At 48.5% G+C, this 26,909-nt stretch overlaps 1 protein-coding gene across 2 annotated transcripts in view; it reads right to left on the minus strand.

The window, feature by feature from the left end:
• LOC110511661 (E3 ubiquitin-protein ligase ZNF598) overlaps nucleotides 1-26,570 on the minus strand; it is a 54,627-nt gene extending 28,057 nt beyond the window's left edge. The window contains exons 1-9 of one of the 2 annotated variants that reach the window (XM_036972953.1): nucleotides 25,689-26,570; nucleotides 18,616-18,728; nucleotides 17,775-17,904; nucleotides 17,475-17,686; nucleotides 14,490-14,707; nucleotides 14,299-14,404; nucleotides 11,189-11,740; nucleotides 7,424-8,370; nucleotides 1,598-1,766 (exon numbers count right to left, since the gene is read on the minus strand). In XM_036972953.1, the coding sequence (XP_036828848.1) occupies nucleotides 1,598-1,766; nucleotides 7,424-8,370; nucleotides 11,189-11,740; nucleotides 14,299-14,404; nucleotides 14,490-14,707; nucleotides 17,475-17,686; nucleotides 17,775-17,904; nucleotides 18,616-18,728; nucleotides 25,689-25,859 (2,618 nt within the window). In that variant the 5' untranslated portion in view covers nucleotides 25,860-26,570. Of the gene's footprint in view, nucleotides 1-1,597; nucleotides 1,767-7,423; nucleotides 8,371-11,188; nucleotides 11,741-14,298; nucleotides 14,408-14,489; nucleotides 14,708-17,474; nucleotides 17,687-17,774; nucleotides 17,905-18,615; nucleotides 18,729-25,688 lie in introns of both variants that reach the window. The other variant, XM_036972952.1, reaches the window with a different exon arrangement.
• Between the last annotated feature and the right edge of the window lie 339 nt (nucleotides 26,571-26,909).

Genomic DNA, 26,909 nt, shown 5'->3' on the forward strand with positions numbered 1-26,909 from the left:
AAAGGTGACGTGACGTCTGGTCTGTAAAGGTGATGTGACGGTTAGTCTGTAAAGGTGATGTGACGTCTGGTCTGTAAAAGTGACGTCTGGTCTGTAAAGGTGACGTCTGGTCTGTAAAGGTGACGTCTGGTCTGTAAAGGTGACGTCTGGTCTGTAAAGGTGACGTCTGGTCTGTAAAGGTGACGTCTGTAAAGGTGACGTCTGTAAAGGTGACGTCTGTAAAGGTGACGTGACGTCTGTAAAGGTGACGTGACGTCTGTAAAGGTGACGTGACGGTTAGTCTGTAAAGGGGATGTGACGGTTAGTCTAAAGGGGATGTGACGGTTAGTCTGTAAAGGGGATGTGACGGTTAGTCTAAAGGGGATGTGACGGTTAGTCTGTAAAGGGGATGTGACGGTTAGTCTGTAAAGGGGATGTGACGGTTAGTCTGTAAAGGGGATGTGACGTCTGGTCTGTAAAGGGGATGTGACGGTTAGTCTGTAAAGGTGATGTGACGGTTAGTCTGTAAAGGGGATGTGACGGTTAGTCTGTAAAGGGGATGTGACGGTTAGTCTGTAAAGGGGATGTGACGGTTAGTCTGTAAAGGGGATGTGACGGTTAGTCTGTAAAGGGGATGTGACGGTTAGTCTGTAAAGGGGATGTGACGGTTAGTCTGTAAAGGTGATGTGACGGTTAGTCTGTAAAGGGGATGTGATGTCTGGTCTGTAAAGGGGATGTGACGTCTGGTCTGTAAAGGGGATGTGACGGTTAGTCTGTAAAGGTGATGTGATGCCTGGTCTGTAAAGGTGATGTGATGTCTGGTCTGTAAAGGTGATGTGATGGTTGGTCTGTAAAGGTGATGTGATGGTTGGTCTGTAAAGGTGATGTGATGGTTGGTCTGTAAAGGTGATGTCTAGTCTGTAAAGGTGATGTCTAGTCTGTAAAGGTGATGTCTGGTGTCTGTAAAGGTGATGTCTGGTCTGTAAAGGTGATGTCTGGTCTGTAAAGGTGATGTGATGTCTGGTCTGTAAAGGTGATGTCTAGTCTGTAAAGGTGATGTCTAGTCTGTAAAGGTGATGTCTGGTCTGTAAAGGTGATGTCTGGTCTGTAAAGGTGATGTCTGGTCTGTAAAGGTGATGTGATGGTTGGTCTGTAAAGGTGATGTGATGGTTGGTCTGTAAAGGTGATGTCTGGTCTGTAAAGGTGATGTCTGGTCTGTAAAGGTGATGTCTAGTCTGTAAAGGTGATGTCTAGTCTGTAAAGGTGATGTCTGGTCTGTAAAGGTGATGTCTGGTCTGTAAAGGTGATGTCTGGTCTGTAAAGGTGATGTCTGGTCTGTAAAGGTGATGTCTGGTCTGTAAAGGTGATGTCTGGTCTGTAAAGGTGATGTCTGGTCTGTAAAGGTGATGTCTGGTCTGTAAAGGTGATGTCTGGTCTGTAAAGGTGATGTCTGGTCTGTAAAGGTGATGGCTGGTCTGTAAAGGTGATGGCTGGTCTGTAAAGGTGATGGCTGGTCTGTAAAGGTGATGGCTGGTCTGTAAAGGTGATGTGATGGTTGGTCTGTAAAGGTGATGTGATGGTTGGTCTGTAAAGGTGATGTCTGGTCTGTCTGTCTCACCGGGGGCTGGATGCAGGGGGGGCAGGCTCCACCACGTTGCTGTTGAGGGGGATGCCGGTAAACCCTGGGGGGGGCTTACTGGGAGGGGTGGCGCTGCCCTGGCCGGGGCGAGGGGGGGACAGGTTTCTGGGGGGGGCAGAACTCTTCAGGACGAAGGAACTTTTAAAGCCTGGAGGAGACAAACAGCATGGTCAACATCACTACATTATCACAGTTACTTTCATCCATAACCCCAACTTAAAACCTAGAGACAAACAGCATTGTCAACATCACTACATTATCACTGTTACTATCCTCCATAACCCCAACTTAAAGCTGCAATTTGGAACTTTGGTCACACAACTAAATTCACATAGAAAAGTATGTTAAAGATCTGTCATTATCAGTGACGGCAAGTCTAAGAAGCGGTAGGACTGTTCTGTGACCTATTTCTATGCTCCCTGTTCTTATGCTTAGTTTCTGCGTCTTTTACTTTCGGTGTTCAACACCAGCATCAAAACAACTGAATATACAATATTTTTGGTTATTGCATATTCCACAGCGGTTTAGATAGAACAATGATTCGCCATGCGATTGGCTAAAAAATTAATACTTAAATGTCAATAAATAAAATGGCTGAGGTCCAAACTGCTGACGTTACGCCCTCATAGACCAACACGTTACGCCCTCATAGACCAACACATCCTCACTGCTGAGACGTTACGCCCTCATAGACCAACACATCCTCACTGCTGAGACGTTACGCCCTCATAGACCAACACATCCTCACTGCTGAGACGTTACGCCATCATAGACCAACACATCCTCACTGCTGAGACGTTACGCCCTCATAGACCAACACATCCTCACTGCTGAGACGTTACACCCTCATAGACCAACACATCCTCACTGCTGAGACGTTACGCCCTCATAGACCAACACATCCTCACTGCTGAGACGTTACGCCCTCATAGACCAACACATCCTCACTGCTGAGACGTTACGCCCTCATAGACCAACACATCCTCACTGCTGAGACGTTACGACCTCATAGACCAACACATCCTCACTGCTGAGACGATACGCCCTCATAGACCAACACATCCTCACTGCTGAGACGTTACGCCCTCATAGACCAACACATCCTCACTGCTGAGACGTTACGCCCTCATAGACCAACACATCCTCACTGCTGAGACGTTACGCCCTCATAGACCAACACATCCTCACTGCTGAGACGTTACGCCCTCATAGACCAACACATCCTCACTGCTGAGACGTTACGCCCTCATAGACCAACACGTTACGCCCTCATAGACCAACACATCCTCACTGCTGAGACGTTACGCCCTCATAGACCAACACATCCTCACTGCTGAGACGTTACGCCCTCATAGACCAACACATCCTCACTGCTGAGACGTTACGACCTCATAGACCAACACATCCTCACTGCTGAGACGATACGCCCTCATAGACCAACACATCCTCACTGCCGAGACGTTACGCCCTCATAGACCAACACATCCTCACTGCTGAGACGTTACGCCCTCATAGACCATCACATCCTCACTGCTGAGACGTTACGCCCTCATAGACCAACACATCCTCACTGCTGAGACGTTACGCCCTCATAGACCAACACATCCTCACTGCCGAGACGTTACGCCCTCATAGACCAACACATCCTCACTGCTGAGACGTTACGCCCTCATAGACCATCACATCCTCACTGCTGAGACGTTACGCCCTCATAGACCAACACATCCTCACTGCTGAGACGTTACGCCCTCATAGACCAACACATCCTCACTGCTGAGACGTTACGCCCTCATAGACCAACACATCCTCACTGCTGAGACGTTACGCCCTCATAGACCAACACATCCTCACTGCTGAGACGTTACGCCCTCATAGACCAACACATCCTCACTGCTGAGACGTTACGCCCTCATAGACCAACACATCCTCACTGCTGAGACGTTACGCCCTCATAGACCAACACATCCTCACTGCTGAGACGTTACGCCCTCATAGACCAACACATCCTCACTGCTGAGACGTTACGCCCTCATAGACCAACACATCCTCACTGCTGAGACGTTACGCCCTCATAGACCAACACATCCTCACTGCCGAGACGTTACGTCCTCATAGACCAACACATCCTCACTGCTGAGACGTTACGCCCTCATAGACCAACACATCCTCACTGCCGAGGCGTTACGCCCTCATAGACCAACACATCCTCACTGCTGAGACGTTACGCCCTCATAGACCAACACATCCTCACTGCTGAGACGTTACGCCCTCATAGACCAACACATCCTCACTGCTGAGACGTTACGCCCTCATAGACCAACACATCCTCACTGCTGAGACGTTACACCCTCATAGACCAACACATCCTCACTGCTGAGACGTTACGCCCTCATAGACCAACACATCCTCACTGCTGAGACGTTACACCCTCATAGACCAACACATCCTCACTGCTGAGACGTTACGCCCTCATAGACCAACACATCCTCACTGCTGAGACGTTACGCCCTCATAGACCAACACATCCTCACTGCTGAGACGTTACGCCCTCATAGACCAACACATCCTCACTGCTGAGACGTTACGCCCTCATAGACCAACACATCCTCACTGCTGAGACGTTACATCCTCACTGCTGAGACGTTACGCCCTCATAGACCAACACATCCTCACTGCTGAGACGTTACGCCCTCATAGACCAACACATCCTCACTGCTGAGACGTTACGCCCTCATAGACCAACACATCCTCACTGCTGAGACGTTACGCCCTCATAGACCAACACATCCTCACTGCTGAGACGTTACGCCCTCATAGACCAACACATCCTCACTGCTGAGACGTTACGCCCTCATAGACCAACACATCCTCACTGCTGAGACGTTACGCCCTCATAGACCAATACAAAACACCACCCCCCCCCCCGGGGTAATACTGCACAAAACCCCTCCCCAGGGGTAATACTGCACAAAACCCCTCCTAACCCCCCCAGGGGTAATACTGCACAACCCCCCCCCCCCAGGGGTAATACTGCACAAAACCCCTCCCAGAGTTAATACTGCACAAAACACCTCCCAGGGGTAATACTGCACAAAAATCCCCCCTAACCCCCCCCGGGGTAATACTGCACAAACCCCCCCCTAACCCCCCCAGGGGTTATACTGCACAAAACCCCTCCCAGGGGTAATACTGCACAAAACCCCTCCCAGGGGTAATACTGCACAAAACCCCTCCCAGGGGTAATACTGCACAACCCCCCCCCCCCCCCCAAGGGGTAATACTGCACAAAAATCCCCCCTAACCCCCCCCAGGGGTAATACTGCACAAATCTCCTCCTAACCCCCCCAGTGGTAATACTGCACAAAACCCGCCCTAACCCTCCCAGGGGTAATACTGCACAAAACCCCTCCTAACCCTCCCAGGGGTAATACTGCACAACCCCCCCCCCCCCCAGGGGTAATACTGCACAAAACCCCTCCCAGGGGTAATACTGCACAAAACCCCTCCTAACCCCCCCAGTGGTAATACTGCACAAAACCCCCCCTAACCCTCCCAGGGGTAATACTGCACAAAACCCCTCCCAGGGGTAATACTGCACAAGAATCCCCCCTAACTCCCCCCCGGGGTAATACTGCACAAACCCCCCCCTAACCCCCCCAGGGGTTATACTGCACAAAACCCCTCCCAGGGGTAATACTGCACAAAACCCCTCCCAGGGGTAATACTGCACAAAACCCCTCCCAGGGGTAATACTGCACAACCCCCCCCCCCCCCCCCCCCAAGGGGTAATACTGCACAAAAATCCCCCCTAACCCCCCCCCAGGGGTAATACTGCACAAATCTCCTCCTAACCCCCCCAGTGGTAATACTGCACAAAACCCCCCCTAACCCTCCCAGGGGTAATACTGCACAAAACCCCTCCTAACCCTCCCAGGGGTAATACTGCACAAAACCCCCCCTAACCCTCCCAGGGGTAATACTGCACAAAACCCCTCCTAACCCTCCCAGGGGTAATACTGCACAACCCCCCCTAACCCTCCCAGGGGTAATACTGCACAAACCCCCCCCCCCAGGGGTAATACTGCACAAAACCCCTCCTAACCCCCCCAGTGGTAATACTGCACAAAACACCCCCTAACCCTCCCAGGGGTAATACTGCACAAAACCCCTCCCAGGGGTAATACTGCACAAAACCCCTCCTAACCCCCCCAGTGGTAATACTGCACAAAACCCCCCCTAACCCTCCCAGGGGTAATACTGCACAAACCCCCCCCCCCCCAGGGGTAATACTGCACAAAACCCCTCCTAACCCCCCCAGTGGTAATACTGCACAAAACACCCCCTAACCCTCCCAGGGGTAATACTGCACAAAACCCCTCCCAGGGGTAATACTGCACAAAACCCCTCCCAGGGGTAATACTGCACAAAACCCCTCCCAGGGGTAATTCTGCACAACCCCCCCCAGGGGTAATACTGTACAAAACCCCTCCCAGGGGTATTACTGCACAAAACCCCCCCTAACCCCCACAGGGGTAATATTGCACAAAACCCCCCCTAACCCCCCCAGGGGTTATACTGCACAACCCCCCCCCCCCCCCCCAGTGGTAATACTGCACAAAAACCCCCTAACCCTCCCAGGGGTAATACTGCACAAAACCCCTCCTAACCCTCCCAGGGGTAATACCGCACAAAACCCCCCCTGACCCTCCCAGGGGTAATACCGCACAAAACCCCCCCTAACCCTCCCAGGGGTAATACTGCACAAACCCCCCCAACCCTCCCAGGGGTAATACTGCACAACCCCCCCCCCCCCCCCCCCCCCCCCTAAGGGGTAATACTGCACAAAAATCCCCCCTAACCCCCGCCGGGGTAATACTGCACAAAACCCCCCTAACCCCCCCTGGGGTTATACTGCACAACCCCCCCCAGGGGTAATTCTGCACAACCCCCCCCCCCCCCCCCCCCCCCCCAGGGTTAATACTGCACAAAACTCCTCCTAACCCCCCCAGTGGTAATACTGCACAAAACCCCCCCTAACCCTCCCAGGGGTAATACTGCACAAAACCCCTCCTAACCCTCCCAGGGGTAATACTGCACAACCCCCCCCCCCCCAGGGGTAATACTGCACAAAACCCCTCCCAGGGGTAATACTGCACAAAACCCCTCCTAACCCCCCCAGTGGTAATACTGCACAAAACACCCCCTGACCCTCCCAGGGGTAATACTGCACAAAACCCCTCCCAGGGGTAATACTGCACAAAACCCCTCCCAGGGGTAATACTGCACAACCCCCCCCAGGGGTAATACTGTACAAAACCCCTCCCTGGGGTAATACTGCACAAAACCCCCACAGGGGTAATTCTGCACAACCCCCCCCAGGGGTAATACTGTACAAAACCCCTCCCAGGGGTAATACTGCACAAAACCCCCACAGGGGTAATATTGCACAAACCCCCCCCTAACCCCCCCAGGGGTTATACTGCACAACCCCCCCCCCCCAGGGGTAACACTGCACAAAACTCCCCCAGGGGTAATACTGCACAAAACTCCCCCCAGGGGTAATACTGCACAAAACTCCCCACAGGGGTAATACTGCACAAAACTCCCCACAGGGGTAATACTGCACAACCCCCCCCCCCCCCCCCAGGGGTAATATTGCACAAAAGTCCCCCAGGGGTAATACTGCACAACCCCCCCCCAGGGGTAATACTGCACAAAACCCCCCCCAGGGGTAATACTGCACAACTGGCACATAGAAATGTATTGTGTAGAGCAAATATGAATTGGGATAGTTATGTTATGTACCTGGGGGAGGTTTCTTGGAGATGAGGGCAGGGAACTCCTCCTCTACCTCCAGGGGGGGTTCCGGCTGGGCTTTAGGGAGGGGGGCCACTGTGACTGGTTTATCCAGGTGGCCGTTAGCCAATCCACTTGCTTTGACCTTTGCTTTTACAGCGGTTTTAACTGTTGCCGTCGTCATAGCAACCAGTGGCTTGGAGGCGTGGCTCTCCGGAACGTTCTCCTTCTGTACCCTGGAGACCGTTTCCATGAGGACAGGAACTTGGTTCCCAAATGATGACGGAGGGGGCGTGGCCTGTTTCTTCTTCTTGGCTGTCTTGGATGTGGGGCTTGGGGCGGGAATAGGAGTGGGGTTAGATGTCACGGGGGAGGGCTTAGAGGTCAGTGGGAGGGGCTTATCTGTCAGTGAGGGAGGCTTGGCGGTTGGTGGGAGGGGCTTAGCTGTCAATGGGAGGGGCTTAGAGGCAGATTTAGAGGGTCCTTTGACGATGAGAAGAGAGGAGATATCCAACATGGTTGGAACTGCTCGGTGCTCCTGCATCGTCTTGGCAACGCAATTGTCATCATCAGATGGGGGGGAGGGGCGGCGGATGGGGTGCTTTTTCCTCCTAGAGGAAGAGGAGGAGGAGAGGAGCTGGGGGCCGGCGGGGAGGGGGAGAGGAGGGTTGTTAGGGGGAGGTCTAGAGGAAGAGGAGGGAAGGATGACCGTCTTGGAGGTGTTGCTGCTGCTGGCTTGGCTCCAGGCTGAGGTAGCTCCGCCCGCTGGTCTGGGAGGGCGGATCTTAGAGACCAGGGCGGGGAAGTCTTCTTCTTGGAAGGAGGAGTGCTTCCTGGGTTGGGCGGAGTAGGCAGGGGTCATGGGGGTCATAACCATGGCAGCAGATAGACTGGGGAAGTCATCCTCCTTCAGAGGGACCTGGGCTGGAGTCTTCAGGGCTGGGGGGGGCTTTACACTGTAACACACACAATATATATACCTATAACATACATCACTAGAGAGACCTGGGGGGGCTTAACACTAACACACAATATATAAACCTATAACATACATCACTACAGAGACCTGGGGGGGCTTTACACTGTAACACACACAATATAACATACATCACTAGAGAGAGACCTGGGGGGGCTTAACACTAACACACAATATATAAACCTATAGCATACATCACTACAGAGAGACCTGGGGGGGGGGGTCAGGAGGGCTGGGGGGGGGGGCTTTACACTGTAACACACACAATATAACATACATCACTAGAGAGAGACCTGGGGGGGCTTAACACTAACACACAATATATAAACCTATAACATACATCACTACAGAGACCTGGGGGGGGGCTTTACACTGTAACACACACAATATAACATACATCACTAGAGAGAGACCTGGGGGGGCTTAACACTAACACACAATATATAAACCTATAGCATACATCACTACAGAGACCTGGGGGGGCTTTACACTGTAACACACACAATATAACATACATCACTAGAGAGAGACCTGGGGGGGCTTAACACTAACACACAATATATAAACCTATAGCATACATCACTACAGAGACCTGGGGGGGCTTTACACTAACACACAATATATAAACCTATAACATACATCACTACAGAGACCTGGGGGGGCTTTACACTGTAACACACACAATATAACATACATCACTAGAGAGAGACCTGGGGGGGCTTAACACTAACACACAATATATAAACCTATAACATACATCACTACAGAGACCTGGGGGGGCTTTACACTGTAACACACACAATATAACATACATCACTAGAGAGAGACCTGGGGGGGCTTAACACTAACACACAATATATAAACCTATAGCATACATCACTACAGAGAGACCTGGGGGGGGGGTCAGGAGGGCTGGGGGGGGGGGGCTTTACACTGTAACACACACATTAATGTATATACCGGTAACATACAATACCAGTAAAAAGTTTGGACACACCTACTCATTCAAGGGTTTTTCTTTATGTTTACTATTTAATAAGTGAAGACATCAAAACTATGAAATAACAAAGTGTTAAATCTAAATATATTGTATATTTGAGATTCTTCAACAGCAGCCACCCTTTGCCTTGATGACAGCATTGCACAGTCTTGGCATTCTCTCAACCAGCTTCATGAGGAATGCTTTTCCAACAGTCTTGAAGGAGTTCCCACATATGCTGAGCACTTGTTGGCTGCTTTTCCGTCACTCTGCGATCCAACTCATCCCAAACCATCTCAATTGGGATGAGGTCAGGTGATTGTGGAGGCCAGGTCATCTGATGCAGCACTTCATCACTTTCCTTCATCAAATTGCCCTTAACCAGCCTGGAGGTGTGTTGGGTCATTGTCCTGTTGAAGAAAAGATAGTCCCACTAAGCGCAAACCAGATGGGAAGGCGTATCACTTCAGAATGCTGTGGTAGCCATGCTGGTTAAGTGTGCCTTGAATTAAAAAAAACACCACCTCCTCCATGCTTCACGGTGGGAACCACACATGCGGAGATCATCCGTTCACCCATCTCTGCATTTCACAAAGACACGGCAGTTGGAACCAGAAATCTCAAATTTGGACTCATCAGACCAAAGGACAGCTTTCCACCAGTCTAATGTCCATTGCTCGTGTTTCTTGGCCCAAGCAAGTCTCTTCTTATTCGTGTCCTTTAGTAGTGGTTTCTCTGCAGCAATTTGACCATGAAGGCCTGATTCACACAATCTCCTCTGAACAGTTGATGTTGAGATGTGTCTGTTACTTGAATTCTGTGAAGCATTTATTTGGGCTGCAATTTCTGAAGCTGGTAACTATAATTAAGTTATCCTCTGTAGCAGAGGGAACTCTGGGTCTTCCTTTCCTGTGGTGGTCCTCATGAGAGACAGTTAACTCTAATGGACTGATCCTCTGTAGCAGAGGTAACTCTGGGTCTTCCTGTCCTGTGGCGGTCCTCATGAGAGCCAGTTAACTCTAATGGACGTATCCTCTGTAGCAGAGGGAACTCTGGGTCTTCCTTTCCTGTGGTGGTCCTCATGAGAGCCAGCTTCATAATGATGGTTTTTGCGACTGCATTGAAGAAACTTTCGTCGAAGAATCTTGACTTTCTTGATTTTCCGTATTGACTGACCTTCATGTCTTAAAGTAATGATGGACTGTCATTTCTCTTTGCTTATTTGAGTTGTTCTTAACATAATATGGACTTGGTCTTTTACCAAATAGGGCCATCTTCTGTTTCCCACCCCTACTGTGTCACAACACAACTGATTGGCTCAAATGCATTAAGGAAAGAAACTTCACAAATTAACTTTTAACAAGGCACACCTGTTAATTGAAAAGCATTCCAGGTGACTACCTTAAGAAGCTGGTTGAGAGAATGCCAAGAGTGTGCAAAGCTGTCATCAAGGCATCTTCGAAGAATCTCAAATATAAAATAAATTTGATTTTGTTTAACACTTTTTTGGTTACTACATGAGTCATCAAGTCATCAAAAATTAGGGTTCTGGTCATTCTTGTTTCCATATGTGTTATTTCATAGTTTTGACGTCTTCATTATTGTTCTACAATGTAGAAAATAGTACAAATAAAGACAACCCCTGGAATGAGTAGGTGTCCCAACTGTTGACTGGTACTATACATCACAACAAAGAGACCTGGGCCGGGGACAGGAGGGCCGGTGGGGGGCTTTACAGTGTAATATACACATAAATGATAACACAGCTGGTATACACCTTCACCTCGGTGTGTGTGTGTGTGTGTGTGTGTGTGTGTACCTCAGTGTGGGTGCTGCAGCCCCCAGGAGAGCTGGAAAGTCGTCTCCTGTCAGAGGGTTACTCTTCATGGTCCTCACTGGGGGAGCTTCTGCTGGAGGTTTGACAGGAACACTCCTGTGTCTCTCCTCAGTCTCCATCCGCTCGGGCCGCTCCATCCGCTCGGGCCGCTCCATCCGCTCGGGCCTCTCCATCCGCTCGGGCCTCTCCATCCGCTCGGGCCGCTCCATCCGCTCGGGCCTCTCCATCCGCTCGGGCCTCTCCATCCGCTCGGGCCGCTCCATCCGCTCGGGCCTCTCCATCCGCTCGGGCCTCTCCATCCGCTCGGGCCTCTCCATCCGCTCCATCCGCTCGGGCCTCTCCATCCGCTCCATCCGCTCGGGCCGCTCCATCCGCTCGGGCCGCTCCATCCGCTCGGGCCTCTCCATCCTCTCCTCTTTGCGGTGTTTGGGCGCTGCGCTCCTGTCCTGGGTGTCTCGTCCTCCGTCCTCCTGTCTCCTCTGCTGCATCAAAGAGGCTCTGACTGCTACTGCCAACTCCCTGTCCTCCTCCTCACTACCAAAACACAGCACTGTTATAGTCTATCACAGAGTCATAATACCCCAAAAACACTGGTGAAACACGCAAACGGTTCCAATTGTTTATCCACAATTCATTTTTATTCATTGTGGATATTAGTCATTTCAAATAAGGACTGTTTGGTGTAGGCTCACCCTGGCCCTGTTGTGATAACCATGGAGGCTCACCCTGGCCTGATGTTGTGATAACCACGGAGGCTCACCCTGGCCTGATGTTGTGATAACCATGGAGGTTTACCCTGGCCTGATGTTGTGGTAACTGTGTAAATCTCTCTAAGACAAGGTGACTTGTATCAATATAGTCGCCTGTATTTACAACCCCAAAAAATGATATGCTAGTTAGCTGCTAATGTGGCTATCATACAGAACTAGAAACGCCTGTCAAGCTTCACGCCACTCACCAGGGCCGTGATGATCTGGACCAGACTGACGAATCCAGGCAAAAGGTAAGAATCTCTGGATTAACTAATGTTAGCTAAATGTAGTAATTAATAAATTGGCTACAGTTGTTTAAATCCTGTGAACTGTCTTGAGCAAGTTTTTAAATTGAAAACGCCTGTTACCTAGCTAGCTAGCTCATGGTTAGCTAGCAACCAACATTAGCCTGGCTAGATACATTCGTAACTTGTTTAGGTTTTTATAAACCAACAGCCTAGCTTGCTAGTTGACTAGCTAGCTAACTTAGATGGTGAAGCTGGGGCTACGTGTTCATGATAATGTTTGTTTGTGTCTGTGGGTGAGAGTTGGGTAGCCTACTTCAAGTAACGTAAACTCACGTAAACTCGTACATCGCCTTTATTTTAGCGCCCCCAAAACGTAATACTTCCAGATCAACTGTAATGTCAATACCATTGTAAAAGCACAATTTCTCCCCTTTCCAACAGAATCAATTACATGACCTAAACGCTGCCTGTTTCTGCATAATTCAAGCAGGCAATGAGCCCCGTCGGGTCTTTTTAAAAATGGCGGGTGTTGAAGCGAAACTAATGCGTGATAGTGAGAAGGACAGATGTTGTCGTGTGGGAAAATGGCTTTTTTCACTCGATCTGTCCAACTTATCACCTTATCGCCTCTAAAATGTAAATAAAACTCTGTAAAGAGTTTATATAATGTGTCATTACATACCTATTTGAAGGTTTGTGTCGAATTTGAATCGGGTTATTAGGGCGGTTCTAAAGTGATCTTAGAAGTAAACAGCGGCTTCGAGAATGATGATCGCATGCAATGATGACGAAAAAAATGACTAGGATGATAGAGGTGCTACACCTGGTGGAGAGAGGTTGTAAGACAGAAATAGTTGCTTAATGCTGCTGTACGTTACGACACGTCGAGATGTAACGGAAGGTCAGTTTTCTCAACTTTTCTCCAATACTATAGAGCCGTTACCATGTCGATCAACGCTTGAATGGAAACCTACCGTAATACATCCAACATCGGATGAAGCAATTCAACTCCGACACCGAAGGAGATGACTTCAGTGGTTTCAGTGCACAGGAGGAGGAAGATCGTGACCAATGACTTTCTTGGTAGGCTACTGTTTTAATTTTTGTTACAAGCCGTGTTTCGTTAAAGCCTATTTATTTTTGTTACAAGCCGTGTTTTGTTTAAAAGCCTATTTATTTTTGTTACAAGCCGTGTTTAGTTAAAGCCTATTTATTTTTGTTACAAGCCGTGTTTCGTTTAAAGGCTGTGTAAAGTTCAATAAAATAAATAAATAGTCCAGCAATTACGCTAGTTCACACCCCCGATTGCCGTCAACACAGTCGCTACAGTCCCATTAGTTTTCTTTGTAGCCTCGTTTGAATGTTGCGGTTGCGCACATTTGTACGGAATGGGGCGAGTTTACGTTACTTGGGGGTATGATATAAAACGCTAACCTCCCCTGTTATTGTAATGGTGAGAGGTTAGCATGTCTTGGGGGTATGATATAAAATGCTAACCTCCCCTGTTATTGTAATGGTGAAAGGTTAGCATGTCTTGGAGGTATGATATAAAATGCTAACCTCCCCTGTTATAGTAATGGTGAGAGGTTAGCATGTCTTGGGGGTATGATATAAAATGCTAACCTCCCCTGTTATTGTAATGGTGAGAGGTTAGCATGTCTTGGGGGTATGATATAAAATGCTAACCTCCCCTGTTATAGTACTGGTGAGAGGTTAGCATGTCTTGGAGGTATGATATAAAATGCTAACCTTCCCTGTTATTGTAATGGTGAAAGGTTAGCATGTCTTGGAGGTATGATATAAAATGCTAACCTCACCTGTTATAGTAATGGTGAGAGGTTAGCATGTCTTGGGGGTATGATATAAAATGCTAACCTCCCCTGTTATTGTAATGATGAGAGGTTAGCATGTCTTGAGAGTGATCAGCTAACTTTAGCCACCGCTAGCTAGAAATCCATAAGAGTAATGGGTGCAACCCAGCAATGTTTTGGACAAATTAACTGAAATCAACTGGTTTAACGTTACTTAAAGTTGATTAGTGTGATGTGTCACGGATGTCATGGTGGTCTCATAGTGATGATGTCATACTGACCGGTTGTATCTCCAGCTACCTCTGGTGTTCGGTTGGTTCCCTTGGCTCCTTCCTCTTCCCCCCCGACCCGACCTCGCCTCCTCATAGTCCTCTCCAGACACCATGCCTCCTTGAAGGAACACAGTGTGTTGTTACCAAGCAGGCCTGAAATCCAGTTTGTTTAGACAGAAAAGCACAGTATCCAGTCTCACCATCGTTGCGTCGGGTCTGGCGAGGGGCATAGCTGAACTGCAGGTCTATGTGTCGGTTCTGTCGTGCTTCGGCTCGGTTCTTGCTGTGTGCTGAGGCCTTGTGGGCCTTGTAGTCGATCTGGCTCCTGAAGGCGTGGGTGAACTGCTCCGTAGCACAGCGCCCCTCCTCACACAGGTAATGGGCCTCCCGGAAGTGTTCGCTCAGGTACTGGTAGTCACTGTGGAGAGAAGGGGGGGTACAACATGCTTAGGACAGATACGGGGGGGGGGGGGGGGTGTTTCTCAATTTTTACCAATTTCTACTTGGTAGAATAATAGTGAAGACATCAAAATTATGAAATAACACATTTGGAATCATGTAGTAACCAAAACAGTGTTCAATTTTTTTTAAACTCAGCAAAAAAAGAAACTTCCCTTTTTCAGGACCCTGTCTTTCAAAGATAAATTGTTAAAATCCAAATAACTTCACAGATCTTCATTGTAAAGGGTTTAAACACTGTTTCCCATGCTTGTTCAATTAACCATAAACAATGAATGAACAAGCACCTGGTCGTTAAGACACTAACAGCTTACAGACGGTAAGCAATTAAGGTCACAGTTATGAAAATTTAGGACACTAAAGAGGCCTTTCTATGGACTCTGAAAAACACCAAAAGAAAGATGTCCAGGGTCCCTGCTCATCTGCGTGAACGTGCCTTAGGCATGCTGCAAGGAGGCATGAGGACTCCAGATGTGGCCAGGGCAATAAATTGCAATGTCCGTACTGTGAGATGCCTAAGACACCGCAACAGGGAGACAGGACGGACAGCTGATCATCCTCGCAGTAGCAGACCACGTGCAACAATACCTGCACAGGATCGGTACATCCGAACATCACACCTGCGGGACAGGTACAGGATGGCAACAACAACTGCCCAAGTTACACCAGGAACGCACAATCCCTCCATCAGTGCTCAGACTGCCCTCGAAAAGCTAAGAGAGAGGCTGGACTGAGGGCTTGTAGGCCTGTTGTAAGGCAGGTCCTCACCAGACATCACCGACAACAACATTGCCTATGGGCACAAACCCACCGTCGCTGGACCAGACAGGACTGACAAAAAGTGTTCATTCAAAAAGTCCTCCTCACTGACGAGTCGAGGTTTGTCTCACCAGGGGTGATGGTCGGATTTGCGTTTATTGTCGAAGGAATGAGCGTTACACCGAGGCCTGTACTCTGGAGCGGGATCGAGGTCCGTCATGGTCTGGGGCGTTGTGTCACAGCATCATCGGACTGAGCTTGTTGTCATTGCAGGCAATCTCAACGCTGTGTGTTACAGGGAAGACATCCTCCTCCCTCATGTGGTACCCTTCCTACAGGCTCACCCTGACATGACCCTCCAGCATGACAATGCCACCAGCCATACTGCTCGTTCTGTGCGTGATTTCCTGCAAGACAGGAATGTCAGTGTCCTGCCATGGCCATCGAAGAGCCTGGATCTCAATCCCATTGAGCACGTCTGGGACCTCTTGGATCAGAGGGTGAGGGCTAGGGCCATTCCCCACGGAAATGTCTGGGACCTCTTGGATCAGAGGGTGAGGGCTAGGGCCATTCCCCACGGAAATGTCTGGGACCTCTTGGATCAGAGGGTGAGGGCCATTCCCCACGGAAATGTCCTGGAACTTGCAGTGCTTGGTGGAAGAGTGGGGTAACATCTCAAAGCAAGAACTGACAAATCTGGTGCGGTCCATGAGGAGGAGATGCAGTGCAGTACTTAATGCAGCTGGTGGCCACATCAGATACTGACTGTTACTTTTGACCCCCCCTTTGTTCATTCCATTTCTGTTAGTCACATGTCTGTGGAACTTGTTCAGTTTATGTCTCAGTTGTTGAATCTTGTTATGTTCATACAAATATTTACACGTAAAGTTTGCTGAAAATAAATGCAGTTGATAGTGAGAGGAAGTTTATTTATTTTACAGAGTTTATATTTGAGATTCTTCAAAGTAGCCACCCTTTGCCTTGATGACAGCTTTGCACACTCTTGGCATTCTCTCAACCAGCTTCATGAGAAATGCTTTGCCAACAGTCTTGAAGGAGGTCCCACATATGCTGAGTACTTGTTGGCTGCTTTTCCGTCACTCTGCGATCCGACTCATCCCAAACCATCTCAATTGGGATGAGGTCAGGTGATTGTGGAGGCCAGGTCATCTGATGCAGCACTTCATCACTCTCCTTCATCAAATTGCCCTTACCCAGCCTGGAGGTGTGTTGGGTCATTGTCCTGTTCAAGAAAAGATAGTCCCACTAAGCGCAAACCAGATGGGATGGTGTATCGCTGCAGAATGCTGTGGTAGCCATGCTTGTTAAGAGTGCCTTGAATTCAAAATAAATCCCTCAGTGTCACAAGCAAAGCACCCCCACCCCATCACACCTCCTCCTCCATGCTTCACGGTGGGAACCACACATGCTTCCGTTCATTGCTTGTGTTTCTTAACCTAAGCAAGTCTCTTCTTATTCGTGTCCTTTAGTAGTGGTTTCTTTGCAGCAATTCAACCATGAAGGCCTGATTCACACAGGCACACGCACTGTGGCGGTCCTCATGAGAGCCAGTTTCATCATAACGCTTGATGGTTTTTGCGACTGCACTTGAAGAAACGTTCAGAGTTCTTGGCATTTTCCAGATTGACTGACCTTTATGTCTTAAAGTAATGATGGACTATAATTTCTCTTTGCTTATTTGAGCTCTTCTTGCCATAATATGGACTTGGTCTTTTACCAAATAGGGCTGTGTTCTGTACACCAAATAGTAAAAAATTAAGAAAAACCCTGGAATGAGTAGGTGTGTCCAAACATGTGACGTGTGTGTGTGTGTGTGTCCAAACATGTGACGTGTGTGTGTCTGTGTGTGTGTCTGTCCAAACATGTGACTGTGTGTGTGTGTGTCTGTGTTTCTGTGTGTGTGTCTGTCCAAACATGTGACTGGTTGTGTGTGTGTGTGTGTGTACCTGTAGTACTCCTGGGCTCCGTCAGCATCACAGAAGTGACAGAAGTAATGGTCTCTACGGAGGTGTTTCAGCAGCTCGTCGTTGTCAAGGTAACGGTCATCACAGAACTTGCAGAGCGGGTGTCCGCGGTGAGACGTGTCATCTGGGTCACCATGGGTACGGTGACGTGCCAGATCCTTCCGGTTATACCACTTCCTCTCATGGGAGAAGATCTGGTGGGAACAGGTTACTTACATGTTAGACAGACAGGTATAACAGGCAGACAGACAGGTATAACAGGCAGACAGACAGGTAACCTACCTGCAGGTGTTTGGTACAGAGTTTGCAACAGAAGAGTTCATGCTGTTTCCTCATGTGCTGCTCTAACTCCTCAAACTTTGAGAAGACTTTAGACTCTGGACACACAGGACACTCAGACTGCAGCAGTGTCCTACAGGCAGAGAGAGAGACATGAGGAAGAGACAGACAGAGACTGATAGTAGATAGAGAGGGCCAGGGGGAGGACAGGAGAGGAAGAGCGGTCCAGGGGGAAGACAGGAGAGGAAGAGGGCCAGGAGAGGAAGAGAGGGCCAGGAGAGGAAGAGAGGGCCAGGAGAGGAAGAGAGGGCCAGGAGGGGGACAGGAGAGGAAGAGCAGTCCAGGGGGAAGAGGAGAGAGGGCCAGGAAGAAGAGGAGAGAGGGTCAGGAGAGAGGGCCAGGAGGAAGAGGAGAGAGGGATAGGAGAGAGGGCCAGGGGGAAGAGGAGAGAGGGATAGGAGAGAGGGCCAGGGGGAAGAGGAGAGAGGGTCAGGAGAGAGGGCCAGGGGGAAGAGGAGAGAGGGTCAGGAGAGAGGGCCAGGGGGAAGAGGAGAGAGGGCCAGGGGGAAGAGGAGAGAGGGATAGGAGAGAGGGCCAGGGGGAAGAGGAGAGAGGGATAGGAGAGAGGGCCAGGGGGAAGAGGAGAGAGGGATAGGAGAGAGGGCCAGGGGGAAGAGGAGAGAGGGATAGGAGAGAGGGCCAGGGGGAAGACAGGAGAGGAAGAGGGCCAGAAGAAAGAGGAGAGAGGGATAGGAGGAAGAGGAGAGAGGGATAGGAGAGGGGGCCAGGAGGAAGAGGAGAGAGGGATAGGAGGAAGAGGGATAGGAGGAAGAAAGCAGTGTACCTGAACTGAGCGTATATCTTGGAGTCTGTAAAGTAGATGTCATGTTTCCTTTCCACCTGCAGCGTCTGGAGGGGCTGAGAGGAGAACGCCACCAACTTCTGCACAAACAGCACCTAGACACAAACACCCTGTCAATGGGAATCAGCCTTTACCTGACCTGTCCACTGGTAGCTGGGGTCAAGCCCTTGGGGTTTTACTTGTTATACCAACCAACATTACAGTGACAATCAAAGTACAGCTGTTAAATGAAGCTAACCCTACCCTAGGGCACTAGCTCACAAACTAACAGAGACAGGGATTAGCCAGCTAGTTAAAGTGAGTAGTGAAATCAGTCTGTAGTCCCACTACTGACCAGACCAGAGTAGTGTTTATAACGAGATGGAGAATCTGTCTCAGAGACCATACTTGTTTTGGGAGACTGCAAAAAACAGGATAAATATATTGTTTCAGGTGTTTAGTTACTTTTTCCTCAACTAGTTTCTCTAATTGTATAGCAAGTCAAGCTAGCTTGCACTGCAGAGCAGCTTGCTAGCTGAATGCTAGGCTAGGTTGAAGCTCCCACCGTAGCTAGCTGAATGCTAGGCTAGGTTGAAGATACCACCGTAGCTAGCTGAATGCTAGGCTAGGTTGAAGCTCCCACCGTAGCTAGCTGAATGCTCGGCTAGGCTGAAGGTACCACCGTAGCTAGCTGAATGCTCGGCTAGGCTGAAGGTACCACCGTAGCTAGCTGAATGCTCGGCTAGGCTGAAAGTACCACCGTAGCGAGCTGAATGCTCGGCTAGGTTGAAGACACCACAAATGGTAGGCTGCAGTAACATGAGTCATTTCCACAGGTTTACTGTCTAAAATGGTAGGCTGCAGTAGCACGACAGTCATTTCCACAGGTTTACTGTCTCAAATGGTAGGCTACAGTAGCACTGTTCTGCCCTATTATTATTCGACCATGCTGGTCATTTATGAACATTTGAACATCTTGGCCATGTTCTGTTATAATCTCCACCCGGCACAGCCAGAAGAGGACTGGCCACCCCACATAGCCTGGTTCCTCTCTAGGTTTCTTCCTAGGTTTTGGCCTTTCTAGGGAGTTTTTTTTTAGCCACCGTGCTTCTACACCTGCATTGCTTGCTGTTTGGGGTTTTAGGCTGGGTTTCTGTATAGCACTTTGAGATATCAGCTGATGTACGAAGGGCTATATAAATACATTTGATTTGACAGTCATTTCCACATGTTTACTGTCTCAAATGGTAGGCTGCAGTAGCACAACAGTCATTTCCACAGGTTTACTGTCTCAAATGGTAGGCTGCAGTAGCACAACAGTCATTTCCACAGGTTTACTGTCTCAAATGGTAGGCTGCAGTAGCACGACAGTCATTTCCACAGGTTTACTGTCTCAAATGGTAGGCTGCAGTAGCACGACAGTCATTTCCACAGGTTTACTGTCTCAAATGGTAGGCTGCAGTAGCATAGAAATAGGCTACTGGACGGCCAACAGCTGCAAATGTATCATTCTCCACATGTAATGTCAGTTTCATTGTGAACTGTTCCCCATAACAGAGGCCCCTGGACTGTTCCCCAGAGGCCCCTGGACTGTTCCCCAGAGGCCCCTGGACTGTTCCCCAGAGGCCCCTGGACTGTTCCCCAGAGGCTCCTGGACTGTTCCCCAGAGGCCCCTGGACTGTTCCCCAGAGGCCCCTGGACTGTTCCCCAGAGGCCCCTGGGCTGTTCCCCCATAACAGAGGCCCCTGGACTGTTCCCCCATAACAGAGGCCCCTGGACTGTTCCCCAATAACAGAGGCTCCTGGACTGTTCCCCCATAACAGAGGCTCCTGGACTGTTCCCCCATAACAGAGGCTCCTGGACTGTTCCCCCATAACAGAGGCCCCTGGACTGTTCCCCCATAACAGAGGCTCCTGGACTGTTCCCCATGTTCCCCAATAACAGAGGCACGGAAGGGAGTTGCATAACTTCCACTTCAAAACTCCACTCAAGACCCAAGAACTGAGCATGCGTAAAAACCCTCCGCTTGATACGGTTTTCCATAAGCAGAGTCGATATTACAATGCAGTTTAAACCACCTACAAGCAGTCGATATTACAATGCAGTTTAAACCATCTACAAGCAGAGTCGATATTACAATGCAGTTTAAACCACCTCCAGGCAGAGTCGATATTACAATGCAGTTTAAACCACCTACAAGCAGAGGTGATATTACAATGCAGTTTAAACCACCTACAAGCAGTCGATATTACAATGCAGTTTAAACCATCTACAAGCAGAGTCGATATTACAATGCAGTTTAAACCACCTCCAGGCAGAGTCGATATTACAATGCAGTTTAAACCACCTACAAGCAGAGGTGATATTACAATGCAGTTTAAACCACCTACAAGCAGTCGATATTACAATGCAGTTTAAACCATCTACAAGCAGAGTCGATATTACAATGCAGTTTAAACCACCTCCAGGCAGAGTCGATATTACAATGCAGTTTAAACCACCTACAAGCAGAGTCGATATTACAATGCAGTTTAAACCACCTACAAGCAGTCGATATTACAATGCAGTTTAAACCACCTACAAGCGAATGTATCTAATGCGCTGTAGTGCCTAGTGGTTTTCCAGTGCTTTAACACGCTAGAACTGATATATGTTTTATGGAAAAAGATGTCTCCACAATGACAAATTAAAGAGCCTAACTACAACTGGTGAAACAGTTGTCAGGACGTGCGTCTGCTGTTCACATGCTAGTCGGAATTGGAAGCTCAGGAACGTCCGACTTGCTGATTGAACGAGGCGTATAACTACAACCAGTTAAGCAAGTCGGACATTTCAGACTTTCCTAGTTCAGACTAGCATGTGAAGGCAGCAAATGTCTCCTCTCACTCAGGTGACTCAGCTGCCTGCTGCAGCGCTCTCTCAACGCACACCCAAAGACCGTATGAACATGGGCAGGAACTCACCCAAAGACCGTATGAACATGGGCAGGAACTCACCCAAAGACCGTATGAACATGGGCAGGAACTCACCCAAAGACCGTATGAACATGGGCAGGAACTCACCCAAAGACCGTATGAACATGGGCAGGAACTCACCCAAATGCCGTATGAACATGGGCAGGAACTCACCCAAAGACCGTATGAACATGGGCAGGAACTCACCCAAAGACTGTATGAACATGGGCAGGAACTCACCCAAAGACCGTATGAACATGGGCAGGAACTCACCCAAAGACCGTATGAACATGGGCAGGAACTCACCAAAAGACCGTATGAACATGGGCAGGAACTGCTTTTCCAATACAAATCCAAGCTCATGCTTGTAGGTGATGTCATTGCGACATTGGCTAGCTCAGCTCATACGCAGAAACATGTCATCAGGTTTAACGGTCGTTTTGCGCTTGTGCAGGCCGTCAAATCAAAGGCGTATGAGCCTTTCATAGAAAAAGGGTTTTTACCCCCTTTTTCGCCCCAATTTCATGATATCCAATTAGTAGTTACGATCTTGTCTCAACTCCCCAACGAGCTCGGGGGGAGGTTGAAGGTCAAGGGTTGCGTCCTTCGTAACATGACCCACCAAGACGAGCTACTTCTTAACACTGCTCGTTTTACCCGGAAGCCAGCCGCACCAATGTGTCGGAGGAAAACCCATTCAACTGACAAACGAGGTTAGCTTGCAGGCGCCCGGGCCCACCACAAGGAGTCGCTAGAGCGCAGTAAGCCAAGGAAGTTCCACCAGTCAAACCCTCCCCTGGACGACGCGGCTGTAGTGCCCTAAGACAGCTGCGCCACTCGGGAGGCCAATGAAGTTGTTTTTTGCCAAAAATGAAAACGTGTCAGTTTGTCACCTTTATGAGGTTGGAGAAATAACATGTTCAACTACTTAAGACTTAAGCTCAAATCTAGGTTGCGCCTTTAGATTAAAAAAATGAACAACTAAAGCCAGAATTGTTCACTTATATTTATTGACTTCTCAAACCCCAAACCGGTCTGGTCTGCTTGGTCTGTTTCAAAAGCGTTCCCGGAAGTCTTGCGATTTTGCACTTCTGGGTTTGGAAACTCTGACACACCCCTACGGCCCTCCCCTTCCCCACCACTCACTCAGCAACAGCTGGCCTCACTGCTTGATCACAGATCGAACAATGAGACAGATGTTTCACCGGATGTATAAATGTGAAGCATCCGGTCTGCGTTTCAACTCACTACCAAATATGGTGATGAGAGGAAACCCATCCGGTCGGCGTTTCAACTCACTACCAAATATGGTGATGAGAGGAAGCCCAGTGGGAGAAGATGGAGCGGGATGGATTTTGGCCGACATTCTGCAAATGTTCTCGTCAATGAAACGTTTGATCTCAATACAGTTCACTGCTCCCAAAACTAAAATCAGCTATGAACAGAGTGGACTAAGTTGAGTTGACTTTTCTTCCCCTCACCATTTGCCAATATTTCCAAAAAGTGCAAAGGTGAATTTAGTTTTTGCACACCCTCACTTCAGAGTAGGCGTTCCCTAATGACAATATGCAAATACACGCATAAAATGAGCCAATAGGATCTTGGGAGCTCGTGCTTTGCTCTGCCTCCATCCTTGCTTGTTCTGCCAACTATGACTCATTTGATCCCATTGCAAACCACAGGTTGTGATCTCTCTTGGATTAGCTATAAACATCTTTGGCCTGATTCTCTGATAGTCAGCAGGTCACAGTGAAATATATATTTTTGTTGTTGGTGAGAAATGCCATGGCGACCGCGGTGCAATTTAGAAGTAGTCCGAAAAACCTGCAACCAATACATTTTCACATTGATTTCAAAGTAGCTCAATTTCAGGAAAACCGCGGACATGGCATAGCGAAGCAAAAACCACGGCAACCCCGCAGTCCCGTAGCGGAAACCACGGCAACCCCGCCGTCCAGTAGGGAAACCACGGCAACCCCGCCGTCCAGTAGGGAAACCACGGCAACCCCGCCGTCCAGTAGGGAAACCACGGCAACCCCGCCGTACAGTAGGGAAACCACGGCAACCCCGCCGTACAGTAGGGAAACCACGGCAACCCCGCCGTCCAGTAGGGAAACCACAGCAACCCTGCCGTCCAGTAGGGAAACCACGGCAACCCTGCCGTCCAGTAGGGAAACTACGGCAACCCTGCCGTCCAGTAGCGGAATGAGCTTTGCATGAAGATGTACAGCGTGGTTAAATAGAGATGCACTGGATATACAGCAGTATGTCGACTCCCCTTCAAATTAGTGGATTCAGATATTTCAGCCACATGCGTTGCTGACGGTTGTATAAATCGAGCACACAGCCATGCAATCTCCATAGAAACATTGACCTTACTGAAGAGCTCAGTAAGTTTCAACGTGGCACCGTCATGACGCCACCTTTCCAACAAGTCAGTTCGTCAAATTTCTGCCCTTCTAGAGCTGCCCCGGTCAACTGTAAGCTCTGTTATTGTGAAGTGGAAACAGTCATGGAGCAACAACGGCTGAGCTTTGAAGTGGTAGGCCACACAAGCTCACAGAACAGGACCATCGAGTGCTGAAGCACGTAAAAATCGTCTGTCCTCAGTTGCAAAAGTTCCCTACCGAGTTCCAAACTGCCTCTGGAAGCAACATCGTTGGAAGCTTCATGAAAATGGGTTTCCATGGCCGAGCTGCCACACACAAGCCTAAGATCACTATTGCCAATGCCAAGCGTCAGCAGGAGTGGTGTAAAGCTTGTTGCCATTGGACTTAGGAACAGTGGAAACTGTTATAGCAGCAAAGGGGGGGGACCAACTCCATATTAATGCCCATGATTTTGGAATGAGATGTTGGATGAACAGGTGTCCACATACTTTTGGTCATGTAGTGTCCTTCACAATGTAAACAGGGCATAATGCCTGCCTCATGCCGCAGAACTAGGAAACTTGGAAATGACGAGTTGCTAAACGAGACAAACAGAATCACATGGCTTATCAGTCTTTCTGAACGCTGATAACTTCAGAACAAAGTCGACTACGAATACAAAGTTCTCAATGTCTTTGCAATTGATGTGAAGTATGAAAAGTTATTTCAAATGAAAAAAAAATAGATGAATGCAATTCAAATTTAAACATTAGGCTATAGGCTCATTTCAAGTATATTGAAATTACATTTCATGTTCAATTAATTGACTTCTATTTTCCTACTTGTACTTTTCACAAAATCTGTCATTTGTCAAAAATATATAATGTGTAGCCTAACATGCGAGCAATGACGTGCCAAATCTGTGATTTAGTGCATTTTTATTGAGTAAGCATTAGGCCTAATGTCTGTCTAGGAGCTGATCCGTCGTCTGCATTGTGAAATAATTACCATGTTAATAAGGTCATATTTGAATGGAGAAAACTTATCCTAGAGCAGTGATCCCTTTCTTCCTGATCCATCAGACCGCTGTCTCTACGTGTTGTTTTTGGGAAACGCACGGAACATCATCGGCCGTTGTAGGAAAGATGGATAGGATAGTTAAACTGTCCAACCAAAATGCCATCGCTTTCGGGAAACCGGGCCCTGGTCAATATAATGGATCATCTGTGGCTAGGTCCATGGTACGGGGAGGGGTGACTGTCCCGTCCCCGGTAGTAAATTACAAACCATTACATAACCACCACCCTTCATGAAGCCTGACAGCTCTCTCTCATAAGACAACCTTACATGGCCTTATAGCATCGGTTACATACTTATTAGTTACCTACATAAATACAAAAACGACTTACCTAGTGACAATAACACCAAAATATGTGTTATAACTCACCTCTTTGTTCTATTTGTGATAACACTCAAGCTAACGTTAGTCATTACGTGTCTTAGGTCATTTAACTGTGTGTGTGTGGAGGGGTTAGCTCGTGCCTGCCTATTACCACGTACAAACTACAAATATATGTGTTGACTTTGACGAATAACTATCTAAGTAAGTAAATAAACCCCCTCCGACCTAACTAAAGTAGTTAGATAAGAGTCCGTGAGAGATCATTAGAAACGTAGCTGAGCAGATACCACGGCCTACAGTGTTCCCAGCGCATCCCCGCTGTAGAGTAGTCGGGCCGGTAGTCGGTGTTACCTTGTCGAGCTGCTCCCGGCACACGGCGCAGTACTTCTGGTCGCACAGCACCCTCATTTTGGTCGAGCAGCGGTAACACACCGGGTGGTCGCATTTCCCCAGGGCGAAGATGTCGAGCTCCTGACAACACAGAACACAGTTCCGCTCGTAGTTGTTAGATGTTGATTCCATGGTAGTTATTTGTTTTTTTAAAGGAGTTAAAACCCGGAGTTATAGTTGGTTTTCCGGTCTGAATCGCAGACGTCAGGAAGTAGCTGGGTGGTTTAACAGCGGCTGTTAGTTCAATAGAAGGAGGTATCGTCTGTTTGTGTAATGACACGGAAGTCCTAAAGTCACTCGACAATGCAGAGATTTACTGGTGTATAAACCATAAGGATAGACTGTCCACGGGTTTGTCTGCGTTCAATGGTAGTTGTGCTTCTCCTATCCCTCGCCAATAGAGATTTACTGGTGTATAAACCATAAGGATAGACTGTCCACGGGTTTGTCTGCGTTCAATGGTAGTTGTGCTTCTCCTATCCCTCGCCAATAGAGATTTACTGGTGTATAAACTATAAGGATAGACTGTTCAATGGTAGCTGTGCTTCTCCTATCCCTCGCCAATAGAGATTTACTGGTGTATAAACCACAAGGATAGACTGTTCAATGGTAGCTGTGCTTCTCCTATCCCTCGCCAATAGAGATTTACTGGTGTATAAACCATAAGGATAGACTGTTCAATGGTAGTTGTGCTTCTCCTATCCCTCGCCAATAGAGATTTACTGGTGTATAAACTATAAGGATAGACTGTTCAATGGTAGCTGTGCTTCTCCTATCCCTCGCCAATAGAGATTTACTGGTGTATAAACCATAAGGATAGACTGTTCAATGGTAGCTGTGCTTCTCCTATCCCTCTACGAGGCTTTGGGGTTCATTACACAGGCGGGTCCTCTGACATCTCCACGTGCCTGTCTCAGTGACTCAGAACATGTCAGATGATTCTTTATGTCAATCCGACACGCATTACATATATATAGTATGTATTTATTTGTGGGTGTCCATCATCCATAATATGTATATATTATGAAGACGTTTCAGACTTTGGTGGGAGTTTTCCGGCTGTTCAGGCACACATTACTCTACAGGCGAGCCGCAGCGCGGACCCGAAGCCCCTTCGTCGGTGATTGGTCAACGGTGGGGATTCTTCAATAAACTCTGTCATTCAACGAGATACGACTTGTT

Source organism: Oncorhynchus mykiss, unplaced genomic scaffold, assembly GCF_013265735.2.
Source record: "Oncorhynchus mykiss isolate Arlee unplaced genomic scaffold, USDA_OmykA_1.1 un_scaffold_213, whole genome shotgun sequence".
NCBI lineage: Eukaryota > Metazoa > Chordata > Actinopteri > Salmoniformes > Salmonidae > Oncorhynchus > Oncorhynchus mykiss.